The 21,794-nt window shown below is 44.6% G+C and overlaps 1 protein-coding gene across 1 annotated transcript in view; it reads right to left on the bottom strand.

The window, feature by feature from the left end:
• Window positions 1–21,794, bottom strand: part of sxph (saxiphilin) — a 106,641-nt gene that overhangs the window by 54,573 nt on the left and 30,274 nt on the right. Inside the window, 2 exon segments of the mRNA XM_072279949.1 lie at window positions 4,382–4,544; window positions 20,532–20,708. Of these exon segments, the coding sequence (XP_072136050.1) occupies window positions 4,382–4,544; window positions 20,532–20,708 (340 nt within the window).

A 21,794-nucleotide genomic window follows, 5' to 3' on the forward strand; every position in this document is an offset into this window, starting at 1 on the left:
AAGGACCTGGACCCATTGCAATTTGCCTATTGCCACAATAGGTCAACAGCAAATGCAATCTCAATGGCTCTCCATACAGCTTTAGACCACCTGAACAGCACAAACACCTATGTCAGGATGCTGTTCATCGACTATAGCTCAGCATTTAAAACCATCATTCCCACAATCCTGACTGAAAATTTAAAACCATTATTCCCACAATCCTGATTGAGATGTTGCAGAACCTGGGCTTCTGTACCTCCCTCTGCAATTGGATCCTCATTTTCCTAACCGGAAGACCACAATCTGTGCGGATTGGTGATAACATATCCTCCTCACCGATGATCAACACTGGCATACCTTACAATGTGTGCTTAGCCCACTGCTCTATTCTCTATATGCACATGACTGTGTGGCTAGGCATAGCTCAAATACCATCGATAAATTTGCTGACGATACAACCATTGTTGGTAGAATCTCAGATGGTGATGAGAGGGTGTACAGGAGTGAGATATGCCAACTAGTGGAGTGGTACCGCAGCAACAACCTTGGCACTCAACGTCAGTAAGATGAAAGAGCTGATTGTGGACTTCAGGAAGGGTAAGACGAAGGAACACATACCAATCCTCATAGAGGGATCAGAAGTGGAGAGAGTGACAGCTTCAAGTTCCTCGGTGTCAAGATCTCTGAGGATCTAACCTGGTCCCAACATATCGATGTAGTTATAAAGAAGGCAAGATAGCGGCTGTACTTTATTCGGAGTTTGAAGAGATTTGGTATGTCAACAAATACGCTCAAAAACTTCTATAGTTGTACTGTGGAGAGCATTCTGACAGGCTGCAACACTGTCTGGTATGGAGGACTTACTACTGCACAGGACCGAAAGAAGTTGCAGTGGTTTGTAAATCTAGTCAGCTCCATCTTGTGTACTAGCCTACAAAGTACCCAGGACATCTTCAGGGAGCAGTGTCTCAGAAAGGCAGCGTCCATTATTAAGGACCTCCAGCACCCAGGGCATGCCCTTTTCTCACTGTTACCATCAGATAGGAGATACAGAAGCCTGAAGGCACACACTCAGCGATTCAGGAACAGCTTCTTCCCCTCTGCCATCCGATTCCTAAATGGGCATTGAATCTTTGGACACTACCTCACTTTCTCAATGTACAGTATTTCTGTTTTTGCATGTTTTTTAATCTATTCAATATACCATAAGACCATAAGACAAAGGAGCAGAAGTTGGCCATTCTGCCCATTGAGTCTGCTCCGCCATTTTATCATGAGCTGAACCATTCTCCCATTTAGTCCCACTCCCCCGCCTTCTCACCATAACCTTTGATGCCCTGGCTACTCAGATACCTATCAATCTCTGCCTTAAATACACCCAATGACTTGGCCTCCACTGCTGCCCGTGGCAACAAATTCCATAGATTCACCACCCTCTGGCAAAAAAAATTTCTTCGCATCTCTGTTCCGAATGGGCGCCCTTCAATCCTTAAGTCATGCCCTCTCGTACTAGACTCCCCCATCATGGGAAACAAATTTGCCACATCCACTCTGTCCATGCCTTTCAACATTCGAAATGTTTCTATGAGATCTCCCCTCATTCTTCTAAACTCCAAGGAATACAGTCCAAGAGCGGACAAACGTTCCTCATATGTTAACCCTCTCATTCCCGGAAACATTCTAGTGAATCTTCTCAGTATCCTCTCCAACGTCAGTACATCCTTTCTTAAATAAGGAGACCAAAACTGCCCACAGTACTCCAAGCGAGGTCTTACCAGCACCTTATAGAGCCTCAATATCACATCCCTGCTCCTATACTCTATTCCTCTAGAAATGAATGCCAACATTGCATTCGCCTTCTTCACCATCGACTCAACCTGGAGGTTAACCTTAAGGGTATCCTGCACGAGGACTCCCAAGTCCCATTTTATCTCAGAACTTTGAAGTCTCTCTCCATTTAAATAATAGTCTGCCCGTTTATTTCTTCTGCCAAAGTGCATAACCATACACTTTCCAACATTGTATTTCATTTGCCACTTCTTTTCCCATTCTTCCAATCTATCCAAGTCTCTCTGCAGACTTTCTGTTTCCTCAAGCACTACTGGCCCCTCTACCTATCTTCGTATCATCAGCAAACTAGCCACAAAGCCATCTATTCCATAATCCAAATCATTGATGTACAGCATAAAAAGAAGCGGCCCCAACACAGGCCCCTGTGGAACACCAACCAGAATTGGATCCCTTTATTCCCACTCTCTGCTTCCTGCCAATCAGCCAACGCTCTATCCACGTATGTAACTTTCCCATAATTCCATGGACTCTTATCTTGTTAAGCAGACTCATGTGTGGCACCTTGTCAAAGGTCTTCTGAAGATCCAAATATACAACATCCACTGCATCTCCCTTGTCTAGCCTACTGGTAATTTCCTCAAAAAATTGTAATAGGTTTGTCAGGATTTTCCTTTAAGGAAACCATGCTGAGTTCTGCCTATCTTGTCACATGCCTCCAGGTACTCTGTAACCTCATCCTTGACAATCGACGCCAACAACTTCCCAACCACCGACGTCAAGCTAACAGGTGTACAATTTCCTTTTTGCTTCCTTGCCCCCTTCTTAAATAATGGAGTGACATTTGCAATCTTCCAGTCCTCCGGAACCATGCCAGAATCTATCAACTTTTGAAAGATCATCGCTAATGCCTCTGCAATCTCCACAGCTACTTCCTTCAGAACACTAGGGTGCATTCCATCTGGACCGGGAGATCTATCTACCTTTAGACTATTCAGCTTTCTGAGTACTTTCTCATTCGTAATTGTGACTGTGCACACTTCTCTTCCCTGCCACCCTTGAGTGTCCCGTATACTGCTGATGTCTTCCTCAGTGAAGACTGATGCAAAATACTCATTCAGTTCCTCAGCCATCTCCTTATCTCCCATTACAATTTCTCCAGCGTCATTTTCTATCGGTCCTATATCTACTCTCACCTGTCTTTTACTCTTTATATACTATGACGAGAATACACATAAATTAAGATGTTTGCTGGCCTGGGCTAGCATCAGTGGCATCAGCAGTTGGTCTGCCACCTGTCCTCAGGGGAAGGAGAGATAAGGAACAATGAAGCAGCATCTGGAGATGTGTAATGAAGGGACGGGAGAGAGAGCTATCTAGAGCGGCTCCCCCTTTGAACCCTGAACTGTTTGAAGTGATGGACAGGCGATACCCCAGCAGGGGAATAAAAAGGGACAGGTTCGCTAAGGCAGCACACACACAACACTCGAGGTAACGAGACCCTGGAAGCGGTGCGCCTCTCAGGAGTCGGTGGGAAGCTGTTGGACGGCTGATCGGGGGATCAGCCTTAAACACACAGGGTGGAAAGGTACGATCAGCGGGAACCCGGTGTGTGTCCGCCCTTGCTTGGGTGCCGGGTTCACTGCAGAGGATCGACTGCATCTGGAGAAGGGGTCACAGTCAGTGACCTCAGGTGACATCACCAAGGACCCGCCCAAAAGCTGCTTGTGAGCAATATCGCCGGTCTGTGAGTGGAAGCCGTTCTGAATGATCAGTCGTTCTCGTTCTCTCTCTCCCTTCCCCCACGTTGTCCATCGCCATGGCAACGATTACTGCGAACTGAACTAAATTGGACTGAACTTTGTGTCACTTTGAAATTGGTCATTTACCCTTAGACAACGATCGAGCTTGATTGATGCTGTTATTTTAATTCTGTGCACATGTGTGTTTATCATTGCTGAACTGTTGCATTTATTATCCTTTCGATTACTGTGTTGCTTGTTTCTTTAATAAAACTTTCTTAGTTCTAGTAATCCAGACTCCAACTGAGTGATCCATTTCTGCTGGTTTGGCAACCCAGTTACGGGGTACGTAACAATACTTGAAAAAGCTTTTAGTATCCTCTTTGATATTATTTGCTAGCTTCCTTTCACAGTTAATCTTCTCCCTCTTAATGACCTTCTTAGTTTCCTTTTGTAAGCTTTTAAAAACTTCCCAATCCTCTGGCTTCCCACTAATATATATATTCCCACGTATACATAATTGAGTTACTTGTTTATTTATTTTCCCTGCTAGATTACGTATTGCTTTGAACTGCTGCTACTAAGTTAACAAATTTCACGTCACATGCCAGTGATAATAAACCTGATTCTGAAATGTCAGCCGGTTCTTTCTCCACAGACAATGCCTGACCCACAGAATGTTTGGAAAAGTTGTAACGGTAAGGACCACAGAGGATGGCTGACATGTTATGTGGGAGAACAGTTGGGCTAACCAGAACAGAGCCAGGACCAGTCTCCTGGGTGTGGAGATACTTTGAGGAAATTCTAACCCACAGGGAGCAGGTGGTAATGGGTCAGGTTTGGATCTGGACCCTGTCACGGGTACATACCGGAGAGCTCCTTCAGAACCATAGTACGGCTCGTTGTCGGTGGTTTCACAGAAGTAGTTTCTGGCCGTGTTGTAGGATTTCTGTCCCCGGCAGAGTGCACAAAGATTCGGGAAGGAGGCACCGGCTCCAGGAGCACAGGATGCACTGAAGAAGCTGCTAGCAGCTGTGGGAGCAAAACACAAGCAATTACAGGGGCACAGGGTCGAGCACACATGGCATAGGGGTACAGGTACACACAACACAGATTCATTCCTGGTTTATTTGCTAGGACTACTGATAAATTACCAAGTAGTTGAGTTGGAGGCCAGTGGAATGTTCACTATTGTCCTGCTCGTGTTGCAGATAGTGGGGACACTCTAATCTAGTTGGGGTCTCACTACAGGAGCAAGGTGTGGCCATTCTGCTCTTCCAACATGTTCTATTGTTCCTTGATACTCCCACCTGACAAGAATCCCTTGGCTCCACTGTTCACATGGTTGAAGTCCATCACTTCAATTGACTTCAGTTTTGCAATGAGGGCAAATAATTCTGGCACAGCACTACAACTAAAACTGGACCAGGGGAGTGGAAGAGGCTTTTAAAAACATTCGCTGTGTTGACAGGGTGAGCTACACTATTTCTTCTGTTGAGGATTACATATGAACTGCCATCAATTTAAAATTTTCACCTGGAGAATGTGTCTGCATAATTTCTAGAGTAGTCAGTAAGAATGTAAATACTTTGGCCAAAGGATCACATCTGTGTATGGTTAATGGAAATAAAGACTGACATGTTTGTGCAGAGAAGAGAGTGTGTTGGCTCAGATCCATGCTGTGTTGTGTTTGGAGTCTAACGCAATAAATCATGTTGTCAGAGATGACTACCGGATGTTGTCCAGAAACTAAATCGCTTAACTCGTAACTGCAAATCAACACACAGCAGATGTGGGTAATCTGAGATAAAAACAGAAAATGGCAATTACTCTGCCTGACACCACAAGAAACTACAGAAAGTCATGAACACAGATCGACACATTACAGAACCCAGTCTCCCCTCCATGGACTCCGTCTACACTTCTCGCTGTCTCTGGATCCCATTCACTTCCCCTCCTGTTGGGCAGAAGATACAAATCCCTGAACAGGTATGATCAGGCTCAGGGATAGCTTCTATTCCACTGTTATAAGGTTCTTGAAGAGTTGTTCTATACAACAAAGGTGAAGTCTTGATCCCCTAGTCTGCCTTACCATGGCCCTCACACCTCACTGTCTACCTGCACTGCATTTTAACTGTAACAGTAACTCTGCATTCTGAATTCTGTTTTACTCTTCAGTGTACTGAGGTATGGAATAATCTGCCTGGATGGAAAGCAAACGAAAGCTTTGCACTGTACCTTGGTACATAAGACCATAAGAAATAGGAGCAGAATATTCAGTCCATTAAGTCTGCCCTGCTGATTTATTATCATGGCTGATTTATTATCTCTCAGCCTCAATCTTCTGCCTTCTCCCCGTAACTTTTGTTGCCCTTACTAATCAAAAAGCTCACCAACCTCTGGTTTAAACACTGTATACCCAGTGACTTGACCTCCATGGCAATGAATTCCACAGACTCACTACCCTCCGGCTAAAGAAATCTCTCAATTCTGTTCTAAACACACACCCTTTCATACACACGGCACCCAAAACTGCTCACAATACTCCGCATGATATGACCAAGGCCTAATTAAGCTCCAGCATCACATCCTTGCTTTTATATTGTAGTGCTCTCAAAGTTAATGCTAACATTTGCCTTCTTCACATCCGATCCAATATGCAAGTTAACTTTTAGGGAATTCTGCACAAGGCCTCCCAAGTCCCTTTGCATCTCTGAACTTTGAATTTTCTCCCCATTTAGAAAATACTCTACACCTTTATTCCTTCTATCAAAGCGTATGACCATACACCTCTCTAAACTATATTACATCTGCCACTTCCTTATCCATAAGACCATAAGATATAGGAGCAGAAGAAGGTCATTCTGCCCATCAAGTCTGCGCCACCATTCAATCATGGGCTGACCCAATTCTTCCAGTCATCCCCATTCTTCCCATATCCTTTGATGCCCTGGTCCATTCTCCCAATCTGTCTAAATCCTTCTGCAGACTCCCTGCTTCCTCAACACTATCTTCCCCTCCACTTATCTTTATATAGTCTGCAAACTTGGCAACAAAGCCAAACCAATTACACTGGAAACACTCAGCAGGTCAGGCAGTGACTATGGAAGGAGGAACAGAATGAACACGACTTTGATGAAAGGTCATTGGTAGAGGGGTTCCCCTGGTCTAAACTTTCGATGCTATTTCTCTCCCCTTGTCTGCTGCCTGACCTGCTGAGTGCTTATCAAATCAAGTTTACTTATCATTCAAACCATACATAGATACAGCTGAACGAGACACCATTCCTCTGAAGCCAAGGTGCAAAACATTCAAACTAGGAAGCACACATTCTAAAATAGTGATTTTACACCACTGACAGGTAGCCCTATTGGAAGAGGCAGATAGAGATTGGAGGATTGTGTGATGCTTTAGTAGGCATGCCTGATGCTAGATCTCTCTGGTCATACAAACCACACTTCATTGGCACATGGTAACCCTGCAGACTAGAAATAATTGGTGCTTAACAGGAGGCATAACAGGGCTGTGTGGGTGACTTGCGCCAATGCTATTGTGTTCCAATTGCGATGCTGCAGGTACGTGCTCACCACAATCCACTTTGTAATGCAGGAAGCAATGGAGATTGTGAGCCCATCAGGCTGAGTTGTCAGTTTTTGGCCGCAAAGCCAGGATGTCAGAGTTCCGGCCTCTCCTGGAACCCTATCTACAGGAACACACTGGGATCCACATTAACTGATCCCTCAAAGTTGCTGCTCAATTTGGTAGGGCTGCTCAGAAAGTATATGGTGTGTTCATCTCTGGTAATTGAGTTCAAGAGCCGCAAGGCAATGCTGAAGCTCCTTAAAACCCTGGTTAAACCACACTTGGAATGGTGTTCAGTTCTGGTCACCTCATTATAGGAAGGATGTGGAAACTTTAGAGAGGGTGCAGAGATTTACAGTTTGCTGCCTGGATTGGAGAGCATGTCTTATGAGGAGAGGATCAAAGTTCAAAGTAACTTTATTATCAAACTACATATATGTTACCATATAGAACCCTGAGATTTGTTTTCTTGTGGGCATACTCAGAAAATCCAAGCAACATAATAGAATCAATGAAGGAGCGTACCCATCAATTCGGACAAACAACCAGTGTGCAAAACACAACAAACTGTGCAAATACAATAAATAATGATAATAAGTAAATAAGCAATAAATATTGAGAACATGACATGAAGAGTCCTTGAAAGATTGTCCATAGATTGAGGGAGCAGTTCAGTGATGGGGCGAGTGAAGTTAAGTGGTTATCCCCACGGATTCAAGACCCTGATAATTAACTGTTAGTGAACCTGCTGGTGTTGGTCCTGAGGCTCCTATACTTTCTTCCTGATCCACATCAGGAGGCTAGAGTTGAGTGAGCTAGGGCTTTTCTCCTTGGAGCCAAGGACGATGACAGGTGAATTGGTGGAGATGTACAAGATGAAAAGAAGCACAGTTCAAGTGGACAGCCAGAGACTTTTCCTCAAGGTGGAAATAGCAAATACCAGTAGCCATAATTTTAAGAAAAGTGTAGGGGAGATATCAGAGGTAAGTTTTGTTTTTACACAGAGGGGGCTAAGTATATGGAACACCCTGTCACGGTGGTGGTAGAGACAGATACATCAGGGATATTTAAGTGACTCTTAGATAGGTACATGAATGATAGAAAACCGGAGGGCTATGTAGGAAGGAAGGGTTAGATTGATCTTAGAGCAGGTTAAGAGGTCAGCACAATATCATGGGCCAAAGGGAATATTCTGTGTTGTAATGTTCTATTCACACTCGCATGCACAAGCACACATTCTCACCAGTCCCTGAAGGGCTAAGCAGAGGCCAGAGGGCCTGGAGAGACCCTGGTTTTTAATGAATCAGAGTCACAGGGTAAAACAGCTCAGAACCAACACCTTCATCCCACCATGTCCAAACTGACCATCTAATTGATCCCACCTGTCCACATTATGACCATAGCCTTCTATGCCTTGCCAATACAATGTCTGTCTACAGGTCTCTGAGAACTCCTTCTCCAGCATTGCACTCCACCATTCTCTCTGTAAAAATCTCACCCCTCTTTAAACCTGTGCCTTCTTGTTTTTGATTCCCCTACCATGGAATAAACTTCTGACAATGCACTCTCTATCAATAATGCACTTCAGGTCAGATTGAAAATGCCTCTAAGCAATTATCACCAACAAATCACTTGTGGAACCAGAGGAGCCAACACACTGGACCACTGTTACACTACCATTAAGGGCACTTACCATGCTATCCACTTCCACACTTCGTAAAGTTTGATCACCTAGCTGTACTTCTACTGCCTGAGTATAGACAGAGACTGAAGACCACAGCATCAGTAGAGTAGACCAAGAAGATATGGACAAGGGAGGCAGAGAATCACTTTACAGGACTGCTTTGAGTTGGTGAACTCAACTGTATTCAGGGATTCATCTTCAAGTCTGAATGAATACGGCACAGCTGTCACTGACTTCAGAATCAGAATTAATATCACCGGTATATGTCGTGAAATTTGTTCACTTAGCAGAAGCAGTACAATGCAATACATGATAATATAGAAAAAAGTACACCAATTACAGTGAACATATATATTAAATCTAGATAAGCAGAGCAAAAACATAAATAAAAAAGTAGTGAGGTTCATGGGTTCGATGTCCATTCAGAAATCAGAGGCAGAGGGAAAGAAGTTGTTACTGAATCACTGAGTGTGTGCCTTCAGGCTTCTGTACCTCCTTCTTGGCAGTAACAATGAGAAGAGGGCATGGCCTCGGTGATGGTGTCACAGCAACAACCTTACACTCAATGTCAGTAAGACTAAAGAATTGATTGTGGACTTCAGGAAGGAGAAGTCGAGGGAACACACACCAGTCCTTATCAAGGCATCAGAAGTGGAAAGAGTGTGCAATTTCAAGTTCCTGGGTGTCAACATCTCTGAGGATCTATCCTGATCCCAACATATCGATGCAGTTACAAAGAAGACACTACAGCAACAATATTTCACTGGATTTCTGAATGGACTTTCAACCCATGAACACTACGTCGTTACTTTTTTTCTCTCGTTTTGCACTTATTTAACTTCTTAAATATAAGACAAAGGAGCAGAAGTCGGCCATTCGGCCCATCGAGTCTGCTCCACTGTTTTATCATGAGCTGATCCATTCTCTCATTTAGTCCCACTCCCCTGCCTTTTCACCATAACCTTTGATGCCCTGGCTACTCAGATACCTATCAATCTCTGCCTTAAATACACCCAATGACTTGGCCTCCACTGCCGCCCGTGGCAACAAATTCCATAGATTCACCACCCTCTGACTAAAAAAAATCTTCGCATTTCTGTTCTGAATGGGCGCCCCTCAATCCTTCAGTCATGCCCTCTCGTACTAGACTCCCCCATCATGGGAAGCAACTTTGCCACATCCACTCTGTCCATGCCTTTCAACATTTGAAATGTTTCTATGAGGTCTCCCCTCATTCTTCTAAACTCCAAGGAATACAGTCCAAGAGCGGATAAACGTTCCTCATATGTTAACCCTCTCATTCCCAGAATCATTCTAGTGAATCTTCTCTGTACCCCCTCCAATGTCAGTACATCCTTAAATAAGGAGACCAAAACTGCCCACAGTACTCCAAGTGAGGTCTCACCAGCGCCTTATACAGCCTCAACATCACATCCCTGCTTCTATACTCTATTCCTCTAGAAATGAATGCCAACATTGCATTCGCCTTCTTCACTACTGACTCAACCTGGAGGTTAACTTTAAGGGTATCCTGTACGAGGACTCTCAAGTCCCATTGCATCTCAGAACTTTGAATTCTTTCCCCATTTAAATAATAGTCTGCCCATTTATTTTTTCTGCCAAAGTGCATAACCATACACTTTCCAACATTGTATTTCATTTGCCACTTCTCTGACCATTCTTCCAATCTGTCCAAGTCTCTCTGCAGACTCTATGTTTCCTCAGCACTACCGGCCCCTCCACCTATCTTCGTATCGTCAGCAAACTTAGCCACAAAGCCTTCTATTCCATAATCCGAATCGTTGATGTACAATGTAAAAAGAAACAGCCCCAACACGGACCCTTGTGGAACACCACTGGTAACCGGCAGCCAACCAGAATAGGATCCCTTTATTCCCACTCTCTGTTTCCTGCCAATCACCTATGTAACTTTCCCGTAATTCCATGGGCTCTTATCTTGTTAAGCAGCCTCATGTGTGGCACCTTGTCAAAGGCCTTCTGAAAATCCAAATATACAACATCCACTGCATCTCCCTTGTCTAGCCTACTTGTAATTTCCTCAAAAAATTGTAATAGGTTTGTCAGGCAGGATTTTCCTTTAAGGAATCCATGCTGAGTTCTGCCTATCTTGTCATATGCCTCCAGGTACTCTGTAACCTCATCCTTGACAATCGACTCCAACAACTTCCCAACCACCGATGTCAAGCTAACAGGTATATAATTTCCTTTTTGCTTCCTTGCCCCCTTCTTAAATAGCGGAATGACATTTGCAATCTTCCAGTCCTCCGGAACCATGCCAGAATCGATCAACTTTTGAAAGATCATCGCTAATGCCTCCGCAATCTCCACAGCTACTTCCTTCAGAACACGCGGGTGCATTCCATCTGGTCCAGGAGATTTATCTACCTTTAGACTATTCAGCTTCCTGAGTACTTCCTCTGTCGTAATTGTGACTGCGCACACTTCTCTTCCCTGCCACCCTTGAGTGTCCGGTATATTGCTGATGTCTTCCTCAGGGAAGACTGATGCAAAATACCCGTTCAGTTCCTCTGCCATCTCCTTATCTCCCATTACAATTTCACCAGCATCATTTTCTATCGGTCCTATATCTACTCTCACCTGTCTTTTACTCTTTATGTACTTGAAAAAGCTTTTAGTATCCTCTTTGATATTATTTGCTAGCTTCCTTTCATAGTTAATCTTTTCCCTCTAAATGACCTTCTTGTTTTCCTTTTGTAAGCTTTTAAAAACTTCCCAATCCTCTGTCTTCCCACTAATTTTTGCTTCCTTGTATGCCCTCTCCTTTGCTTTAACTTTGGCTTTGACTTCTCTTGTCAACCACGGTTGCATCCTTTTTGCACTCGAAAATTTCTTCTTCTTTGGAATATACCTGTCTTGCACCTTCCTCATTTCTGCATAAACTCCAGCCACTGCTGCTGTGCCGTCCTTCCCGCCAGTGTCCCTTTCCAGTCAACTTTGGCCAGTTCCTCGCTCATGCCACTGTAATTTCCTTTACTCCACTGAAATACCGAGACATCAGATTTTGGCTTCTCTTTTTCAAATTTCACAGTGAACTCAATCATGTTATGATCACTGTCTCCTAAGGGTTCCTTCTCCTCAATCTCTCTAATCACCTCCGGTTCATTACACAATACCCAATCCAGTACAGCCGATCCCCTAGTGGGTTCAACAACAAGCTGTTCTAAAAAGCCATCTCGCAGACATTTTACAAACTCTCTCTCTTGAGATCCAGTGCCGACCTGATTTTCCCAATCCACTCACATGTTAAAATCCCCCACAATTATCATAACACCGCCTTTCTGACAAGCCTTTTCTATTTCCAGTTTTAATTTGTATAATTAAAATAATGTAAATAATGTAATTTACAGTTTTTATTATGTACTGCTGCCACAGTAACAAATTTCATGACCCACTCAACCAGATTCTGATACCAGGTGACCCTTCCAGGGAAAACAAGCCCAGCCAGAGAGTCATACAGCACTGAAACAGGTCCCTTGGCCCGTCATGACCATGCTGGCCAGTAGGTATCCATCCATATTAATCACATTTCCACCACATGATCCTGATGCCAGGGTGCTTCTGGTTCTCACCAAGACCCATCTGAAGAGCTAAAGCCCTCCATGTTGTTTGTCCATGTAGAAGCACTGTAATAGAAAGCATTAAGAAGAGGCCTGTCACAAATGGGACATTGCTCAGATTCTCCAGACCAGAATGCAGGAAATGCCTGGAGAGGGAGGAGCTGGTTTCCAAGCCGTGCATGAGACACTTCAGCTGCTCTCCGCCGCCTGACGACTCGGTCCCCAGCTCCATGGAGCTGAGACAGCCAGGATTTCCACCCAGCCGCCTCTGGCTGAGAGCCCTGTGCTGGTCCAGGTCCCATGCTGCCTCCTCACTGCGGCCCCAGTCTGCATGCACAAATATTTAACTGATTAATGTGGGCAATTTCCCAGTTTCTGTTCGATGACTTCATTTCCATTAGACCATGAGGCATAGGAGCAGAATTAGGCCATTAGGCTCTGCCATTCCAATCATGGCTGATTTATTATCCCTTTCAAACCCTTTCTCCTGCCTTCTCCTCATAAACTTTGATGTCCTGACTAATCAAGAACCTATCAACCTCCGTTTTAAGTATACCCAATAACTTGGCATCCATAACTGTTGGTAGCAATGAATTCCATACACTTATACCATCTGGCTAAATAAATTCCTCCTTATATCTGTTCTAAAAGGACGTTCCTCTTTTCTGAGGTTGAGTCCTCTAGTCCTAGACTCCCACACTGTAGGAAACATCCTCTCCACATCCATTCCACACAAGCCTTTTAATATTCAAGATACCCTGTCATGTATGCACCGCAAGACCTCACAAACAACAGTTTGATGGGTTTCAATGACTAGATTATGTTGGTTGGCATAACTATTGTCCAGGATGTTTGGGGAAAGCATCAAGTTGGATAAGTCTCCGGGACCGGATGAGATGTACCCCAGGCTACTTTGGGAGGTGAGGAAGGAGATTGCTGAGCGTCTGGCATTGATCTTTGTATCATCACTGGGAACAGGAGAGGTTCTAGAGGATTGGAGGGTTGCAGATGTTGTTCCCTTATTCAAGAAACGGAGTAGAGATAGCCCAGGAAATTATAGACCAGTGAGTCTTACTTCAGTGGTTGGTAAGATGTTGGAGAAGATCCTGAGAGGTAGGATTTATGAACATTTGAAGAAGCATAATATGATTAGCGTGGCTTTGTCAAAGGCAGGTCATGCTTTACGAGCCTGAATGAATTTTTTGAGGATGTGACTAAACACATTGATGAAGGTAAAGCAGCAGCTATCATTTTTATGGATTTCAGCAAGACATTTGATAAGGTACCCCATGCAAGGCTTATTGAAAAAGTAAGGAGGCATGGAATCCAAGGGGACATTGCTTTGTGGATCCAGAACTGGCTTGCAAACAGAAGGCAAAGAGTAGTTGAGACGGGTCATATTCTGCATGGAGGTCAGTGACCAGTGGTGTGCCTCAGGGGTCTGTTCTGGGACCTCCTCTCTTCATGATTTTTATAAATGACCTGGATGAGGAAGTGGGGGGATGGGTTAGTAAATTTGCTGAGGCACAAAGGTTGGGGGTGTTGTGGATAGTATGGAGGGCTGTCAGAGGTTGCAGCAGGACATTGATAGGATGCAAAACAGGGCTGAGAAGCAGCAGATGGATTTCAACCCAGATAAGTGGTAGGTCAAATATGATGGTAGAATATAGTATTAGTGGTAAGACTCTTGGCAGTGTGGATGATCAGAGGGACCTTGAGGTCTGAGTCCATAGGACACTCAAAGCTGCTGCGCAGGTTGACTCTGTGGTTAAGAAGACATACGGTGCATTGGCCTTCATCAACTGTGGGATTGAGTTTAAGAGCCGAGAGGTAATGTTACAGCTACATAGGACCCTGGTCAAACCCCACTTGGAGTACTGTGCTCAGTTCTGGTCGCCTCACCACAGGAAGGGTGTGGAAACTATAGAAAGGGTGCAGAGGAGATTTAGAAACATAGAAAACCTGCAGCACAATACAGGCCCTTCAGCCCACAAGGCTGTGCCAAACATGTCCTTACCTTAGAAATCATCTAGGGTTACCCATGGCTCTGTATTTTTCTAAGCTCCATGTACCGATCCAGGAGTCTCTTAAAAGACCCTATCATAATCGCCTCTAACACCATCGCCGGCAGCCCATTCCACACACTCACCACTGTCTGCGTAAAAAACTTAGCCCTGACATCTCCTCAGTACCATAAAACTGTGTCCTCATGTATTAGCCATCTCATCCCTGGAAAAAAGCCTCTGACTATCCACATGATCAATGCTTCTCATAATCTTATACACCTCTATCAGGTCACTTCTCATCCTCCGCCACTCCAAGGAGAAAAGGCCAAGTTCACTCAACCTATTCTCATAAGGCATGCTCCCCAATCCAGGCAACATCCTTGTAAATCTCCTCTGCACCCTTTCTATGGTTTCCACATCCGTCCTGTAGTGAGGTGACCAGAACTGTGCACAGTACTCCAAGTGGTGTCTGACCAGGATTCTATATAGCTGCAATATTACCTCTCGGCTCCTAAACTCAATCCCATGGTTGATGAAGGCCAATGCACCATATGCCTTCTTAACCACAGAGTCAACCTGCACAGCAGCTTTGAGTGTCCTATGGACTCAGACCTCAAGATCCTCCACACTGCCAATGGTCTCACCATTAGTACTATATTCTGCCATCATATTTGACCTAACAAGATGAACCACCTCACACTTATCTGGGTTAAACTCCATCTGCCACTTCTCAGCCCAGTTTTGCATCCTATCAATGTCTCGCTGTAACCTCTGACAGCCCTCCACACTATCCACTAGACCCCCAACCTTTGTGTCATCAGCAAATTTACTAACCCATCCCTCAACTTCTTCATCCAGGTCATTTATAATAATCATGAAGAGTAGGCATCCCAGAATAGATCCCTGAGGCACACCACTGGTCACCGACCTCCATGCAGAATATGACCCATCTACAACCACTCTGCCTTCTGTAGCAAGCCAATTCTGGATCCACAAAGCAATGTCCCCATGGATCCCATGCCTCCTTACTTTCTCAATGAGCCTTGCATGGGGTATCTTATCAAATGCCTTGCTGAAATCTGTATACACAACAGCTGCTCTACTTTCATCAACGTGTTTAGTCACATCCTCAGAAAATTCATTCAGGCTCGTAAGGCACAATTTGCCTTTGACAACACCTTGCTGACTATTCCTAATTATATTATGCCTCTCCAAACATTCATAAATCCTGCTCTCAGGATCTTTTCCATCAACTTACCAGCCACTGAAGTAAGACTCACTGGTCTATAATTTCCAAGGCTATCTCTACTCCCTTTCTTGAATAAGGGAATAACATCTGCAACACTCCAATCCTCCGGATCTGCTCCCATCCCCATTGATGATGCAAAACTCATTGCCAGAGGCTCAGAAATATCCTCCCTCGCCTCCCATAGTAGCCTGGGGTACATCTCGTCTGTTCCCGGTGACTTATCCAACTTGATGCTTTCCAAAAGCTCCAGCACATCCTTAATATCTACATGCTCAAGCTTTTCAGTCCACTATAACTCATCTCTACAATCGCCAAGATCCTTTTCCGTAGTGAATACTGAAGCAAAGTATTAGAACATAGAATAGCACAGTACAGGCCCTTCTGCCCACACTGTTGTGCCGACCCTCAAACCCTGCCTCCCATATAACCCTCCCACCTTAAATTCCTCCATATACCTGTCTAGTAGTCTCTTAAAATTCACTAGAGTATCTACCTTCACCACTGACTCAGGCAGTGTATTCCACGCACCAACCACTCTCTGAGTAAAACACCTTCCTCTAATATCCCCCTTGAACTTCCCACCCCTTACCTTAAAGCCATGTCCTCTTGTATTGAGCAGTGGTGCCCTGGGGAAGAGGCGCTGGCTATCCACTCCATCTATTCCTCTTATTATCCTGTACACCTCTATCATGTCTCCTCTCATCCTCCTTCTCTCCAAAGAGTAAAGCCCTAGCTCCCTTAATCTCTGATCATAATGCATACATTCTAAACCAGGCAGCATCCTGGTAAATCTCCTCTGTACCCTTTCCAATGCTTCCACATCCTTCCTATAGTGAGGTGACCAGAAATGGACACAGTACTCCAAGTGTGGCCTGACCAGAGTTTTATAGAGTTGCATCATTACATCGCGACTCAAACTCTATCCCAAACTCTTATGAAAGCTAACACTCCATAAGCTTTCTTAACTACCCTATCCACCTGTGAGGCAACTTTCAGGGATCTGTGGATCTGTACCCCCAGATCCCTCTGCTCCTCCACACTACCAAGTATCCTGCCATTTACTTTGTACTCTGCCTTGGAGTTTGTCCTTCCAAAGTGTACCATCTCACACTTTTCCCCGGGTTGAACTCCATCTGCCACTTCTCAGCCCACTTCTGCATCCTATCAATGTGTCTCTGCAATCTTCGACAATCCTCTACACTATCTACAACACCACCAACCTTTGTGTCATCTGCAAACTTGCCAACACGCCCTTCTACCCCCACATTCATTAAGTACCTTTGCTATCTCCTCTTGTTCCATACACATTTTTCCACTGTCACACCTGATTGGTCCTATTCTCTCACATCTTATCCTCTTGCTCTTCACATGCTTGTAGAATGCCTTGGGGTTTTCCTTAATCCTGTCTACCAAGGCCTTCTCATGGCCCCTTCTGGCTCTCCCAATTTCATTCTTAAGCTCCTTCCTGCTAGCCTTATAATCTTCTAGGTCTCTATCATTACCTAGTTTTTTGAACCTTTCCTAAGTTCTTTTTTTATTGAATAGATTTCCACCACTGTTCCTGTACCCTACCATCCTTACCCTGTCTCATTGGAACATACCTATGCAGAACTCCACTGGAGGGAGGAGAAGACGGCGGCGCGACGCAGCGCGCGTGGTCTCTCCAGTGAATGATATCGTATTTGTAAGTAGGATGCCGTGCACAATTCTGATTTGATGGAGACAGACGTGAGAAGCACGGAGGAACATCGGGAGAAACTTCAGAAATGCCCGGTTCGCTGCCACTGCTACTGTGCGATTGAGAGTCTCCGGTGGAAAAGGCCCCAAATCCTCGGCTTTGCCTGTTGCTGGCGGCCGGGGCTGGGGTTGAAGCACTCGGCAGAGATGGTGCTCGGTGTCAGAGGACTAGTCGGAGGCTCGAAGTTTTCAGACGGACTCAGAGTCAGACTGTGGTCGGGTGCTTCCAGGATGCTGTATCGGCAAGCTTGCGACGCTGGAAGCACATGGCAGGGAGAGTTTTCTTCCTTTTCCTGTCTGCGTGAGATGATGGGACTTTGGAGAGACTTTAAGACTTTCTTTTACCGTGCCCATGGTATGTTCATCATCAAATTAAGGTATTGCTTGCACTGTTGTAACTATATGTAGCCCCCCTGGCCAATCTCAGGGTCGCTCAGCTCGCTGTTGTCTAGGGAAACAGCCCTCAACCCCGCCAAACTGGTTAATTAGTTTGTGTGGATGCTGTGTGATGTACTCCACTCTGCCCAAATAACAGACAATACACCAGATACGATTAAACAGTTTATAGATATTACTGGAACTATATAATTAATAGAGAATAAAATATAAAAGGAAAATAAAAGAAGCCACACTTATCAAAGTTCAATCTCGTCGTGCACAAGCAGTTGGAGCTCAGGACCCTTCTTCTTCACCCTGCGACCCCTCGGACCACCTTGCCTGGCCACCTGGGACCAACAACGGTGGCCGGCCAGACACTCCACATGAGTCTGTCTCCATCTCCTTGCCGAATGCCCTCCTCGGGGTCCGACCCCGTTAGCAGACATCACAGCACCTGGTCCATCCTCTGTCATCTCTCCCGCCTTCTGCCCCAAAACCCCGCGCATACAGTATCTTCAAATACACCAAAAACATAACAACTATCCCAATTGGTTCGTAACATATTCTTATCACACTCCTAACCCAAAACAAGCTGCCAGCCCAAAAACTTTCGCAGCGTTTAACATAACAAAGAAGCATTCCCAAGTATAACATAACAAAGAAGCCATTTTAATTAGCCTACACAGTAACATAAGAGACGAAACCCCTTTACATATATGTTATAATTATGTGGTTTTTGTCAGTTTTTCAGTCTTGGTCTGTCTTGTGTTTCTGTGATATCACACTGGAGGAACATTGTATCATTTCTTAATGCATGCATTACTAAATGACAATAAAAGAGGACTGTGTGTCCTTATAATATTAAAAAAATCCCCTGAATATTTGCCACATTTCTGCCGTACATTTCCCTGAGAACATCTGTTTCCAATTTATGCTTCCAAGTTCCTGCCTGATAGCTTCACATTTCCCCTTACTCCAGTTAAACACTTTCCTAAATTGTCTGTTCTTATCCCTCTCCAATGCTACAGTAAAGGAGATAGAATTATGAACACCATCTCCTAAATGTTCTCCCACTGAGAGATCTGACACCTGACCAGGTTCATTTCCGGATATCAGACCAAGTACAACCTCTCTTCTTGTAGGCTTATCTACATATTTGGTCAAGAAACCTTCCTGAACACACCTAACAAACTCCACCCCATCTAAACCCCATGCCCTAGGGACATGCTAATCAGTATTTGGGAAATTAAAATCTCCCACCACATAACCCTGTAATTATTACACCTTTCAAGAATCTGTCTCCCTACCTGCTCCTCGATGTCCCTGTTACTATTGGATGGTCTATAAGAAACACCCAGTAGAGTTATTGTCTCCCATCCATTTCCTAACTTCCACCCACAGAGACTCCGTAGACAACCCCTCCATAACTTCCTCCTTTTCTGCAGCCCTGACACTATCTCTGATCAACAGTGCCACGCCCTCATCTCTTTTGCCTCCCTCCCTGTCCTTTCTGAAGCATCTGAAGCCTGACACTCGAAGTAATCATTCCTGCCCCTGAGCCATCCAAGTCTCTGTAATGTCCATAACATTATAGCTCCAAGTACTGATCCACGCTCTAAGCTCATTCATAATACTCATTGCATTAAAATAGACACATCTCAAACCTTCGGTCTGAGCGTGGATGTTGTTTACAAAGATGTTGCCTGGATTGGGGAGCATGCCTTATGAGAATACGTTGAGTGAACTTGGCCTTTTCTCCTTGGAGCAGCAGAAGATGAGAGGTGACCTGTTAGAGGTGTATAAGATGACGAGAGGCATTGATCGTGTGGATAGTCAGAGGCTTTTTCCCAGGGCTGAAATGGCTAACGTGAAAGGGCACAGTTTTAAGGTGCTTGGAAGTTGGTACAGAGGAGATGTCAGGGGTAAGTTTTTCTTACACAGAGAGTGGTGAGTGTGTGGAATGGGACGCCAGCGATGGTGGTGGAAGCAGATACAATAGGGTCTTTTAAGAGACTCTTGGATAGGTACATGGAGCTCAGAAAAACAGAGGGCTGTGTGTAACCTTAGGTAATTTCTAAGTACTGTAGGTACATGTTCGGCACAGCATTGTGGGCGGAAGGGCCTGTATTGTGCTGTAGGTTTAATATGTTTCTATGTTTAATTGTTGTTCTGCTAGTGTCCCCTTTCAATCAACTTTGGCCAGCTCCTCTCTCATGCTCTCGTTCCCTTTACTCCACTGTTATATTTATACATCTGATTTTAGCTTCTCCCTCTCAAACTGTAGGGAATTCTATTATATTGTGATCACTCACTCCTATGGGTTCCATCACCTGAAGCTCCCTAATCAAAGCCGGGCCACTACACAACACCCAGTCCAGAATTGCCTTTTCCCTCATGGGCTCAACCATGAACTGCTATAAAAAGCCATCTCATAGGCGTTCTACAAATTCCCTCTTGGGATCCAGCACCAACTTAATTTTCCCAGTTTACCTGCATATTGACAACCCTCTCAACACCAGGGCTGCCACGAATCTACAACAATGGGCTCAGAGGGAAACAAAAAAGAGCTCTTAGAGGAACTGGTTTCCTAATCAAGAAGGGTCTCAGCCCGAAACATCGATTCATTTCCATGGATGATGCCTGACCTGCTAAGTTCCTTCAGCATTTTGTGTGTGTTGCTCTGGATTTTCAGCATCTGCAGAATATCTGGTGTTACATGTACTACAGATATGCTGTGGTGTGTTGGCACAACATGCAAAAGTCAAAGAGCAGACATTGAGTTACCTTCAGCCACAGACTGATTCTCTCTCCACTGGAGGAAGCGATGGGACAGCAGGAAGCCCAGTGGGATATTCCAGCCTGCTGTGCGCCGAGCACCATCATGACAGCTCCTGTTCCCCCTCAGCCGCCGAACGTCGAGGCTCTGGTCCTGCGTGACTGCTACGGAATACAGACAGCCTCCTGCAGATAGGATGGCAGGTCAAAGGAGTGAGCTCATTCATATAGGGAGAGACAAGTGTGGAGAGGGCATGTTGGAAATAATGAGGAGTTGAGAGCTATAGTTGTTCAGAGGGACAGAGATGGCCTTGCTGATGTATCACTGGAACTCAATAGCAAGCTATAAAGGTGGAAAATGGTACGTTGGCCTTTACTGAAATGGCATTTAATCATTAAAATAATGACGTCTTACTCGGTAAGAATAGATGACCCCAGAATATAGTGCACTGACTTGGCCTCCCTACCTTGCATTGGAGGGATTGCAGCAAAGTTCGTTGATTAAAATCAACACATGCTGCAAAGGCCAGGAATGTGAAATTAAAACAGAAAGTGCTGGCAACTCTCAATGCGGTTGAACGGTATTGGATCAATTTTGAGAATGTGGCAAGTGCGACGCACAGAGGGCTCTGGCATTTGGTGTCGGCTTTCAAAGCACCTTTTCATCGCTCCCGTGCTAACATGACTCAGTAAAAACATCTAATCTCAGACTCCGTTGTTGTTCTTGCTCCGCACATACGTAACAGAGGTGGGTCGGTTGGTTGTGAGAAGAGGCTTCAATAGATTGGGAAATGCTGATGTATAAAGAGACTTGTTTGGTAAAATAATTGGTGGAAACAACCACTGACTTTGAGTTACGGTTCGCTTTAAGATGCTGGTCTGACGTGATGACGTAATTACGTAAAGGACTTTACGCACTTTGTGAATTTAAAAATGCAAACACAAGGAAATCTGCAAATGCTGGAAATTCAAGGAACACACACAAAATACTGGTGGAATCTCAGTTAGTCCTGACGAAGGGTCTCGGCCTGAAATATCGACTGTACCTCTTCCTATAGGTGCTGCCTGTCCTGCTGCATTCCACCAGCATTTTGTGTGTGTTACGCGCTTTGTGTTCAGTTTTTTGAAGTTCAATAAATGAGTTTTTATAGTTTTTTCTTAAACATAAAATGCCTCTCCTCATTTTATTTGTGAAAACCTGCAGTGGTTAAGAAGACAAATGAACCACTGGTATTCAAAGCAAAAATTGAGTACAAGACCAAAGTAACAGTG

The sequence above is a fragment of the Mobula birostris genome, chromosome 2, assembly GCF_030028105.1.
Source record: "Mobula birostris isolate sMobBir1 chromosome 2, sMobBir1.hap1, whole genome shotgun sequence".
NCBI lineage: Eukaryota > Metazoa > Chordata > Chondrichthyes > Myliobatiformes > Myliobatidae > Mobula > Mobula birostris.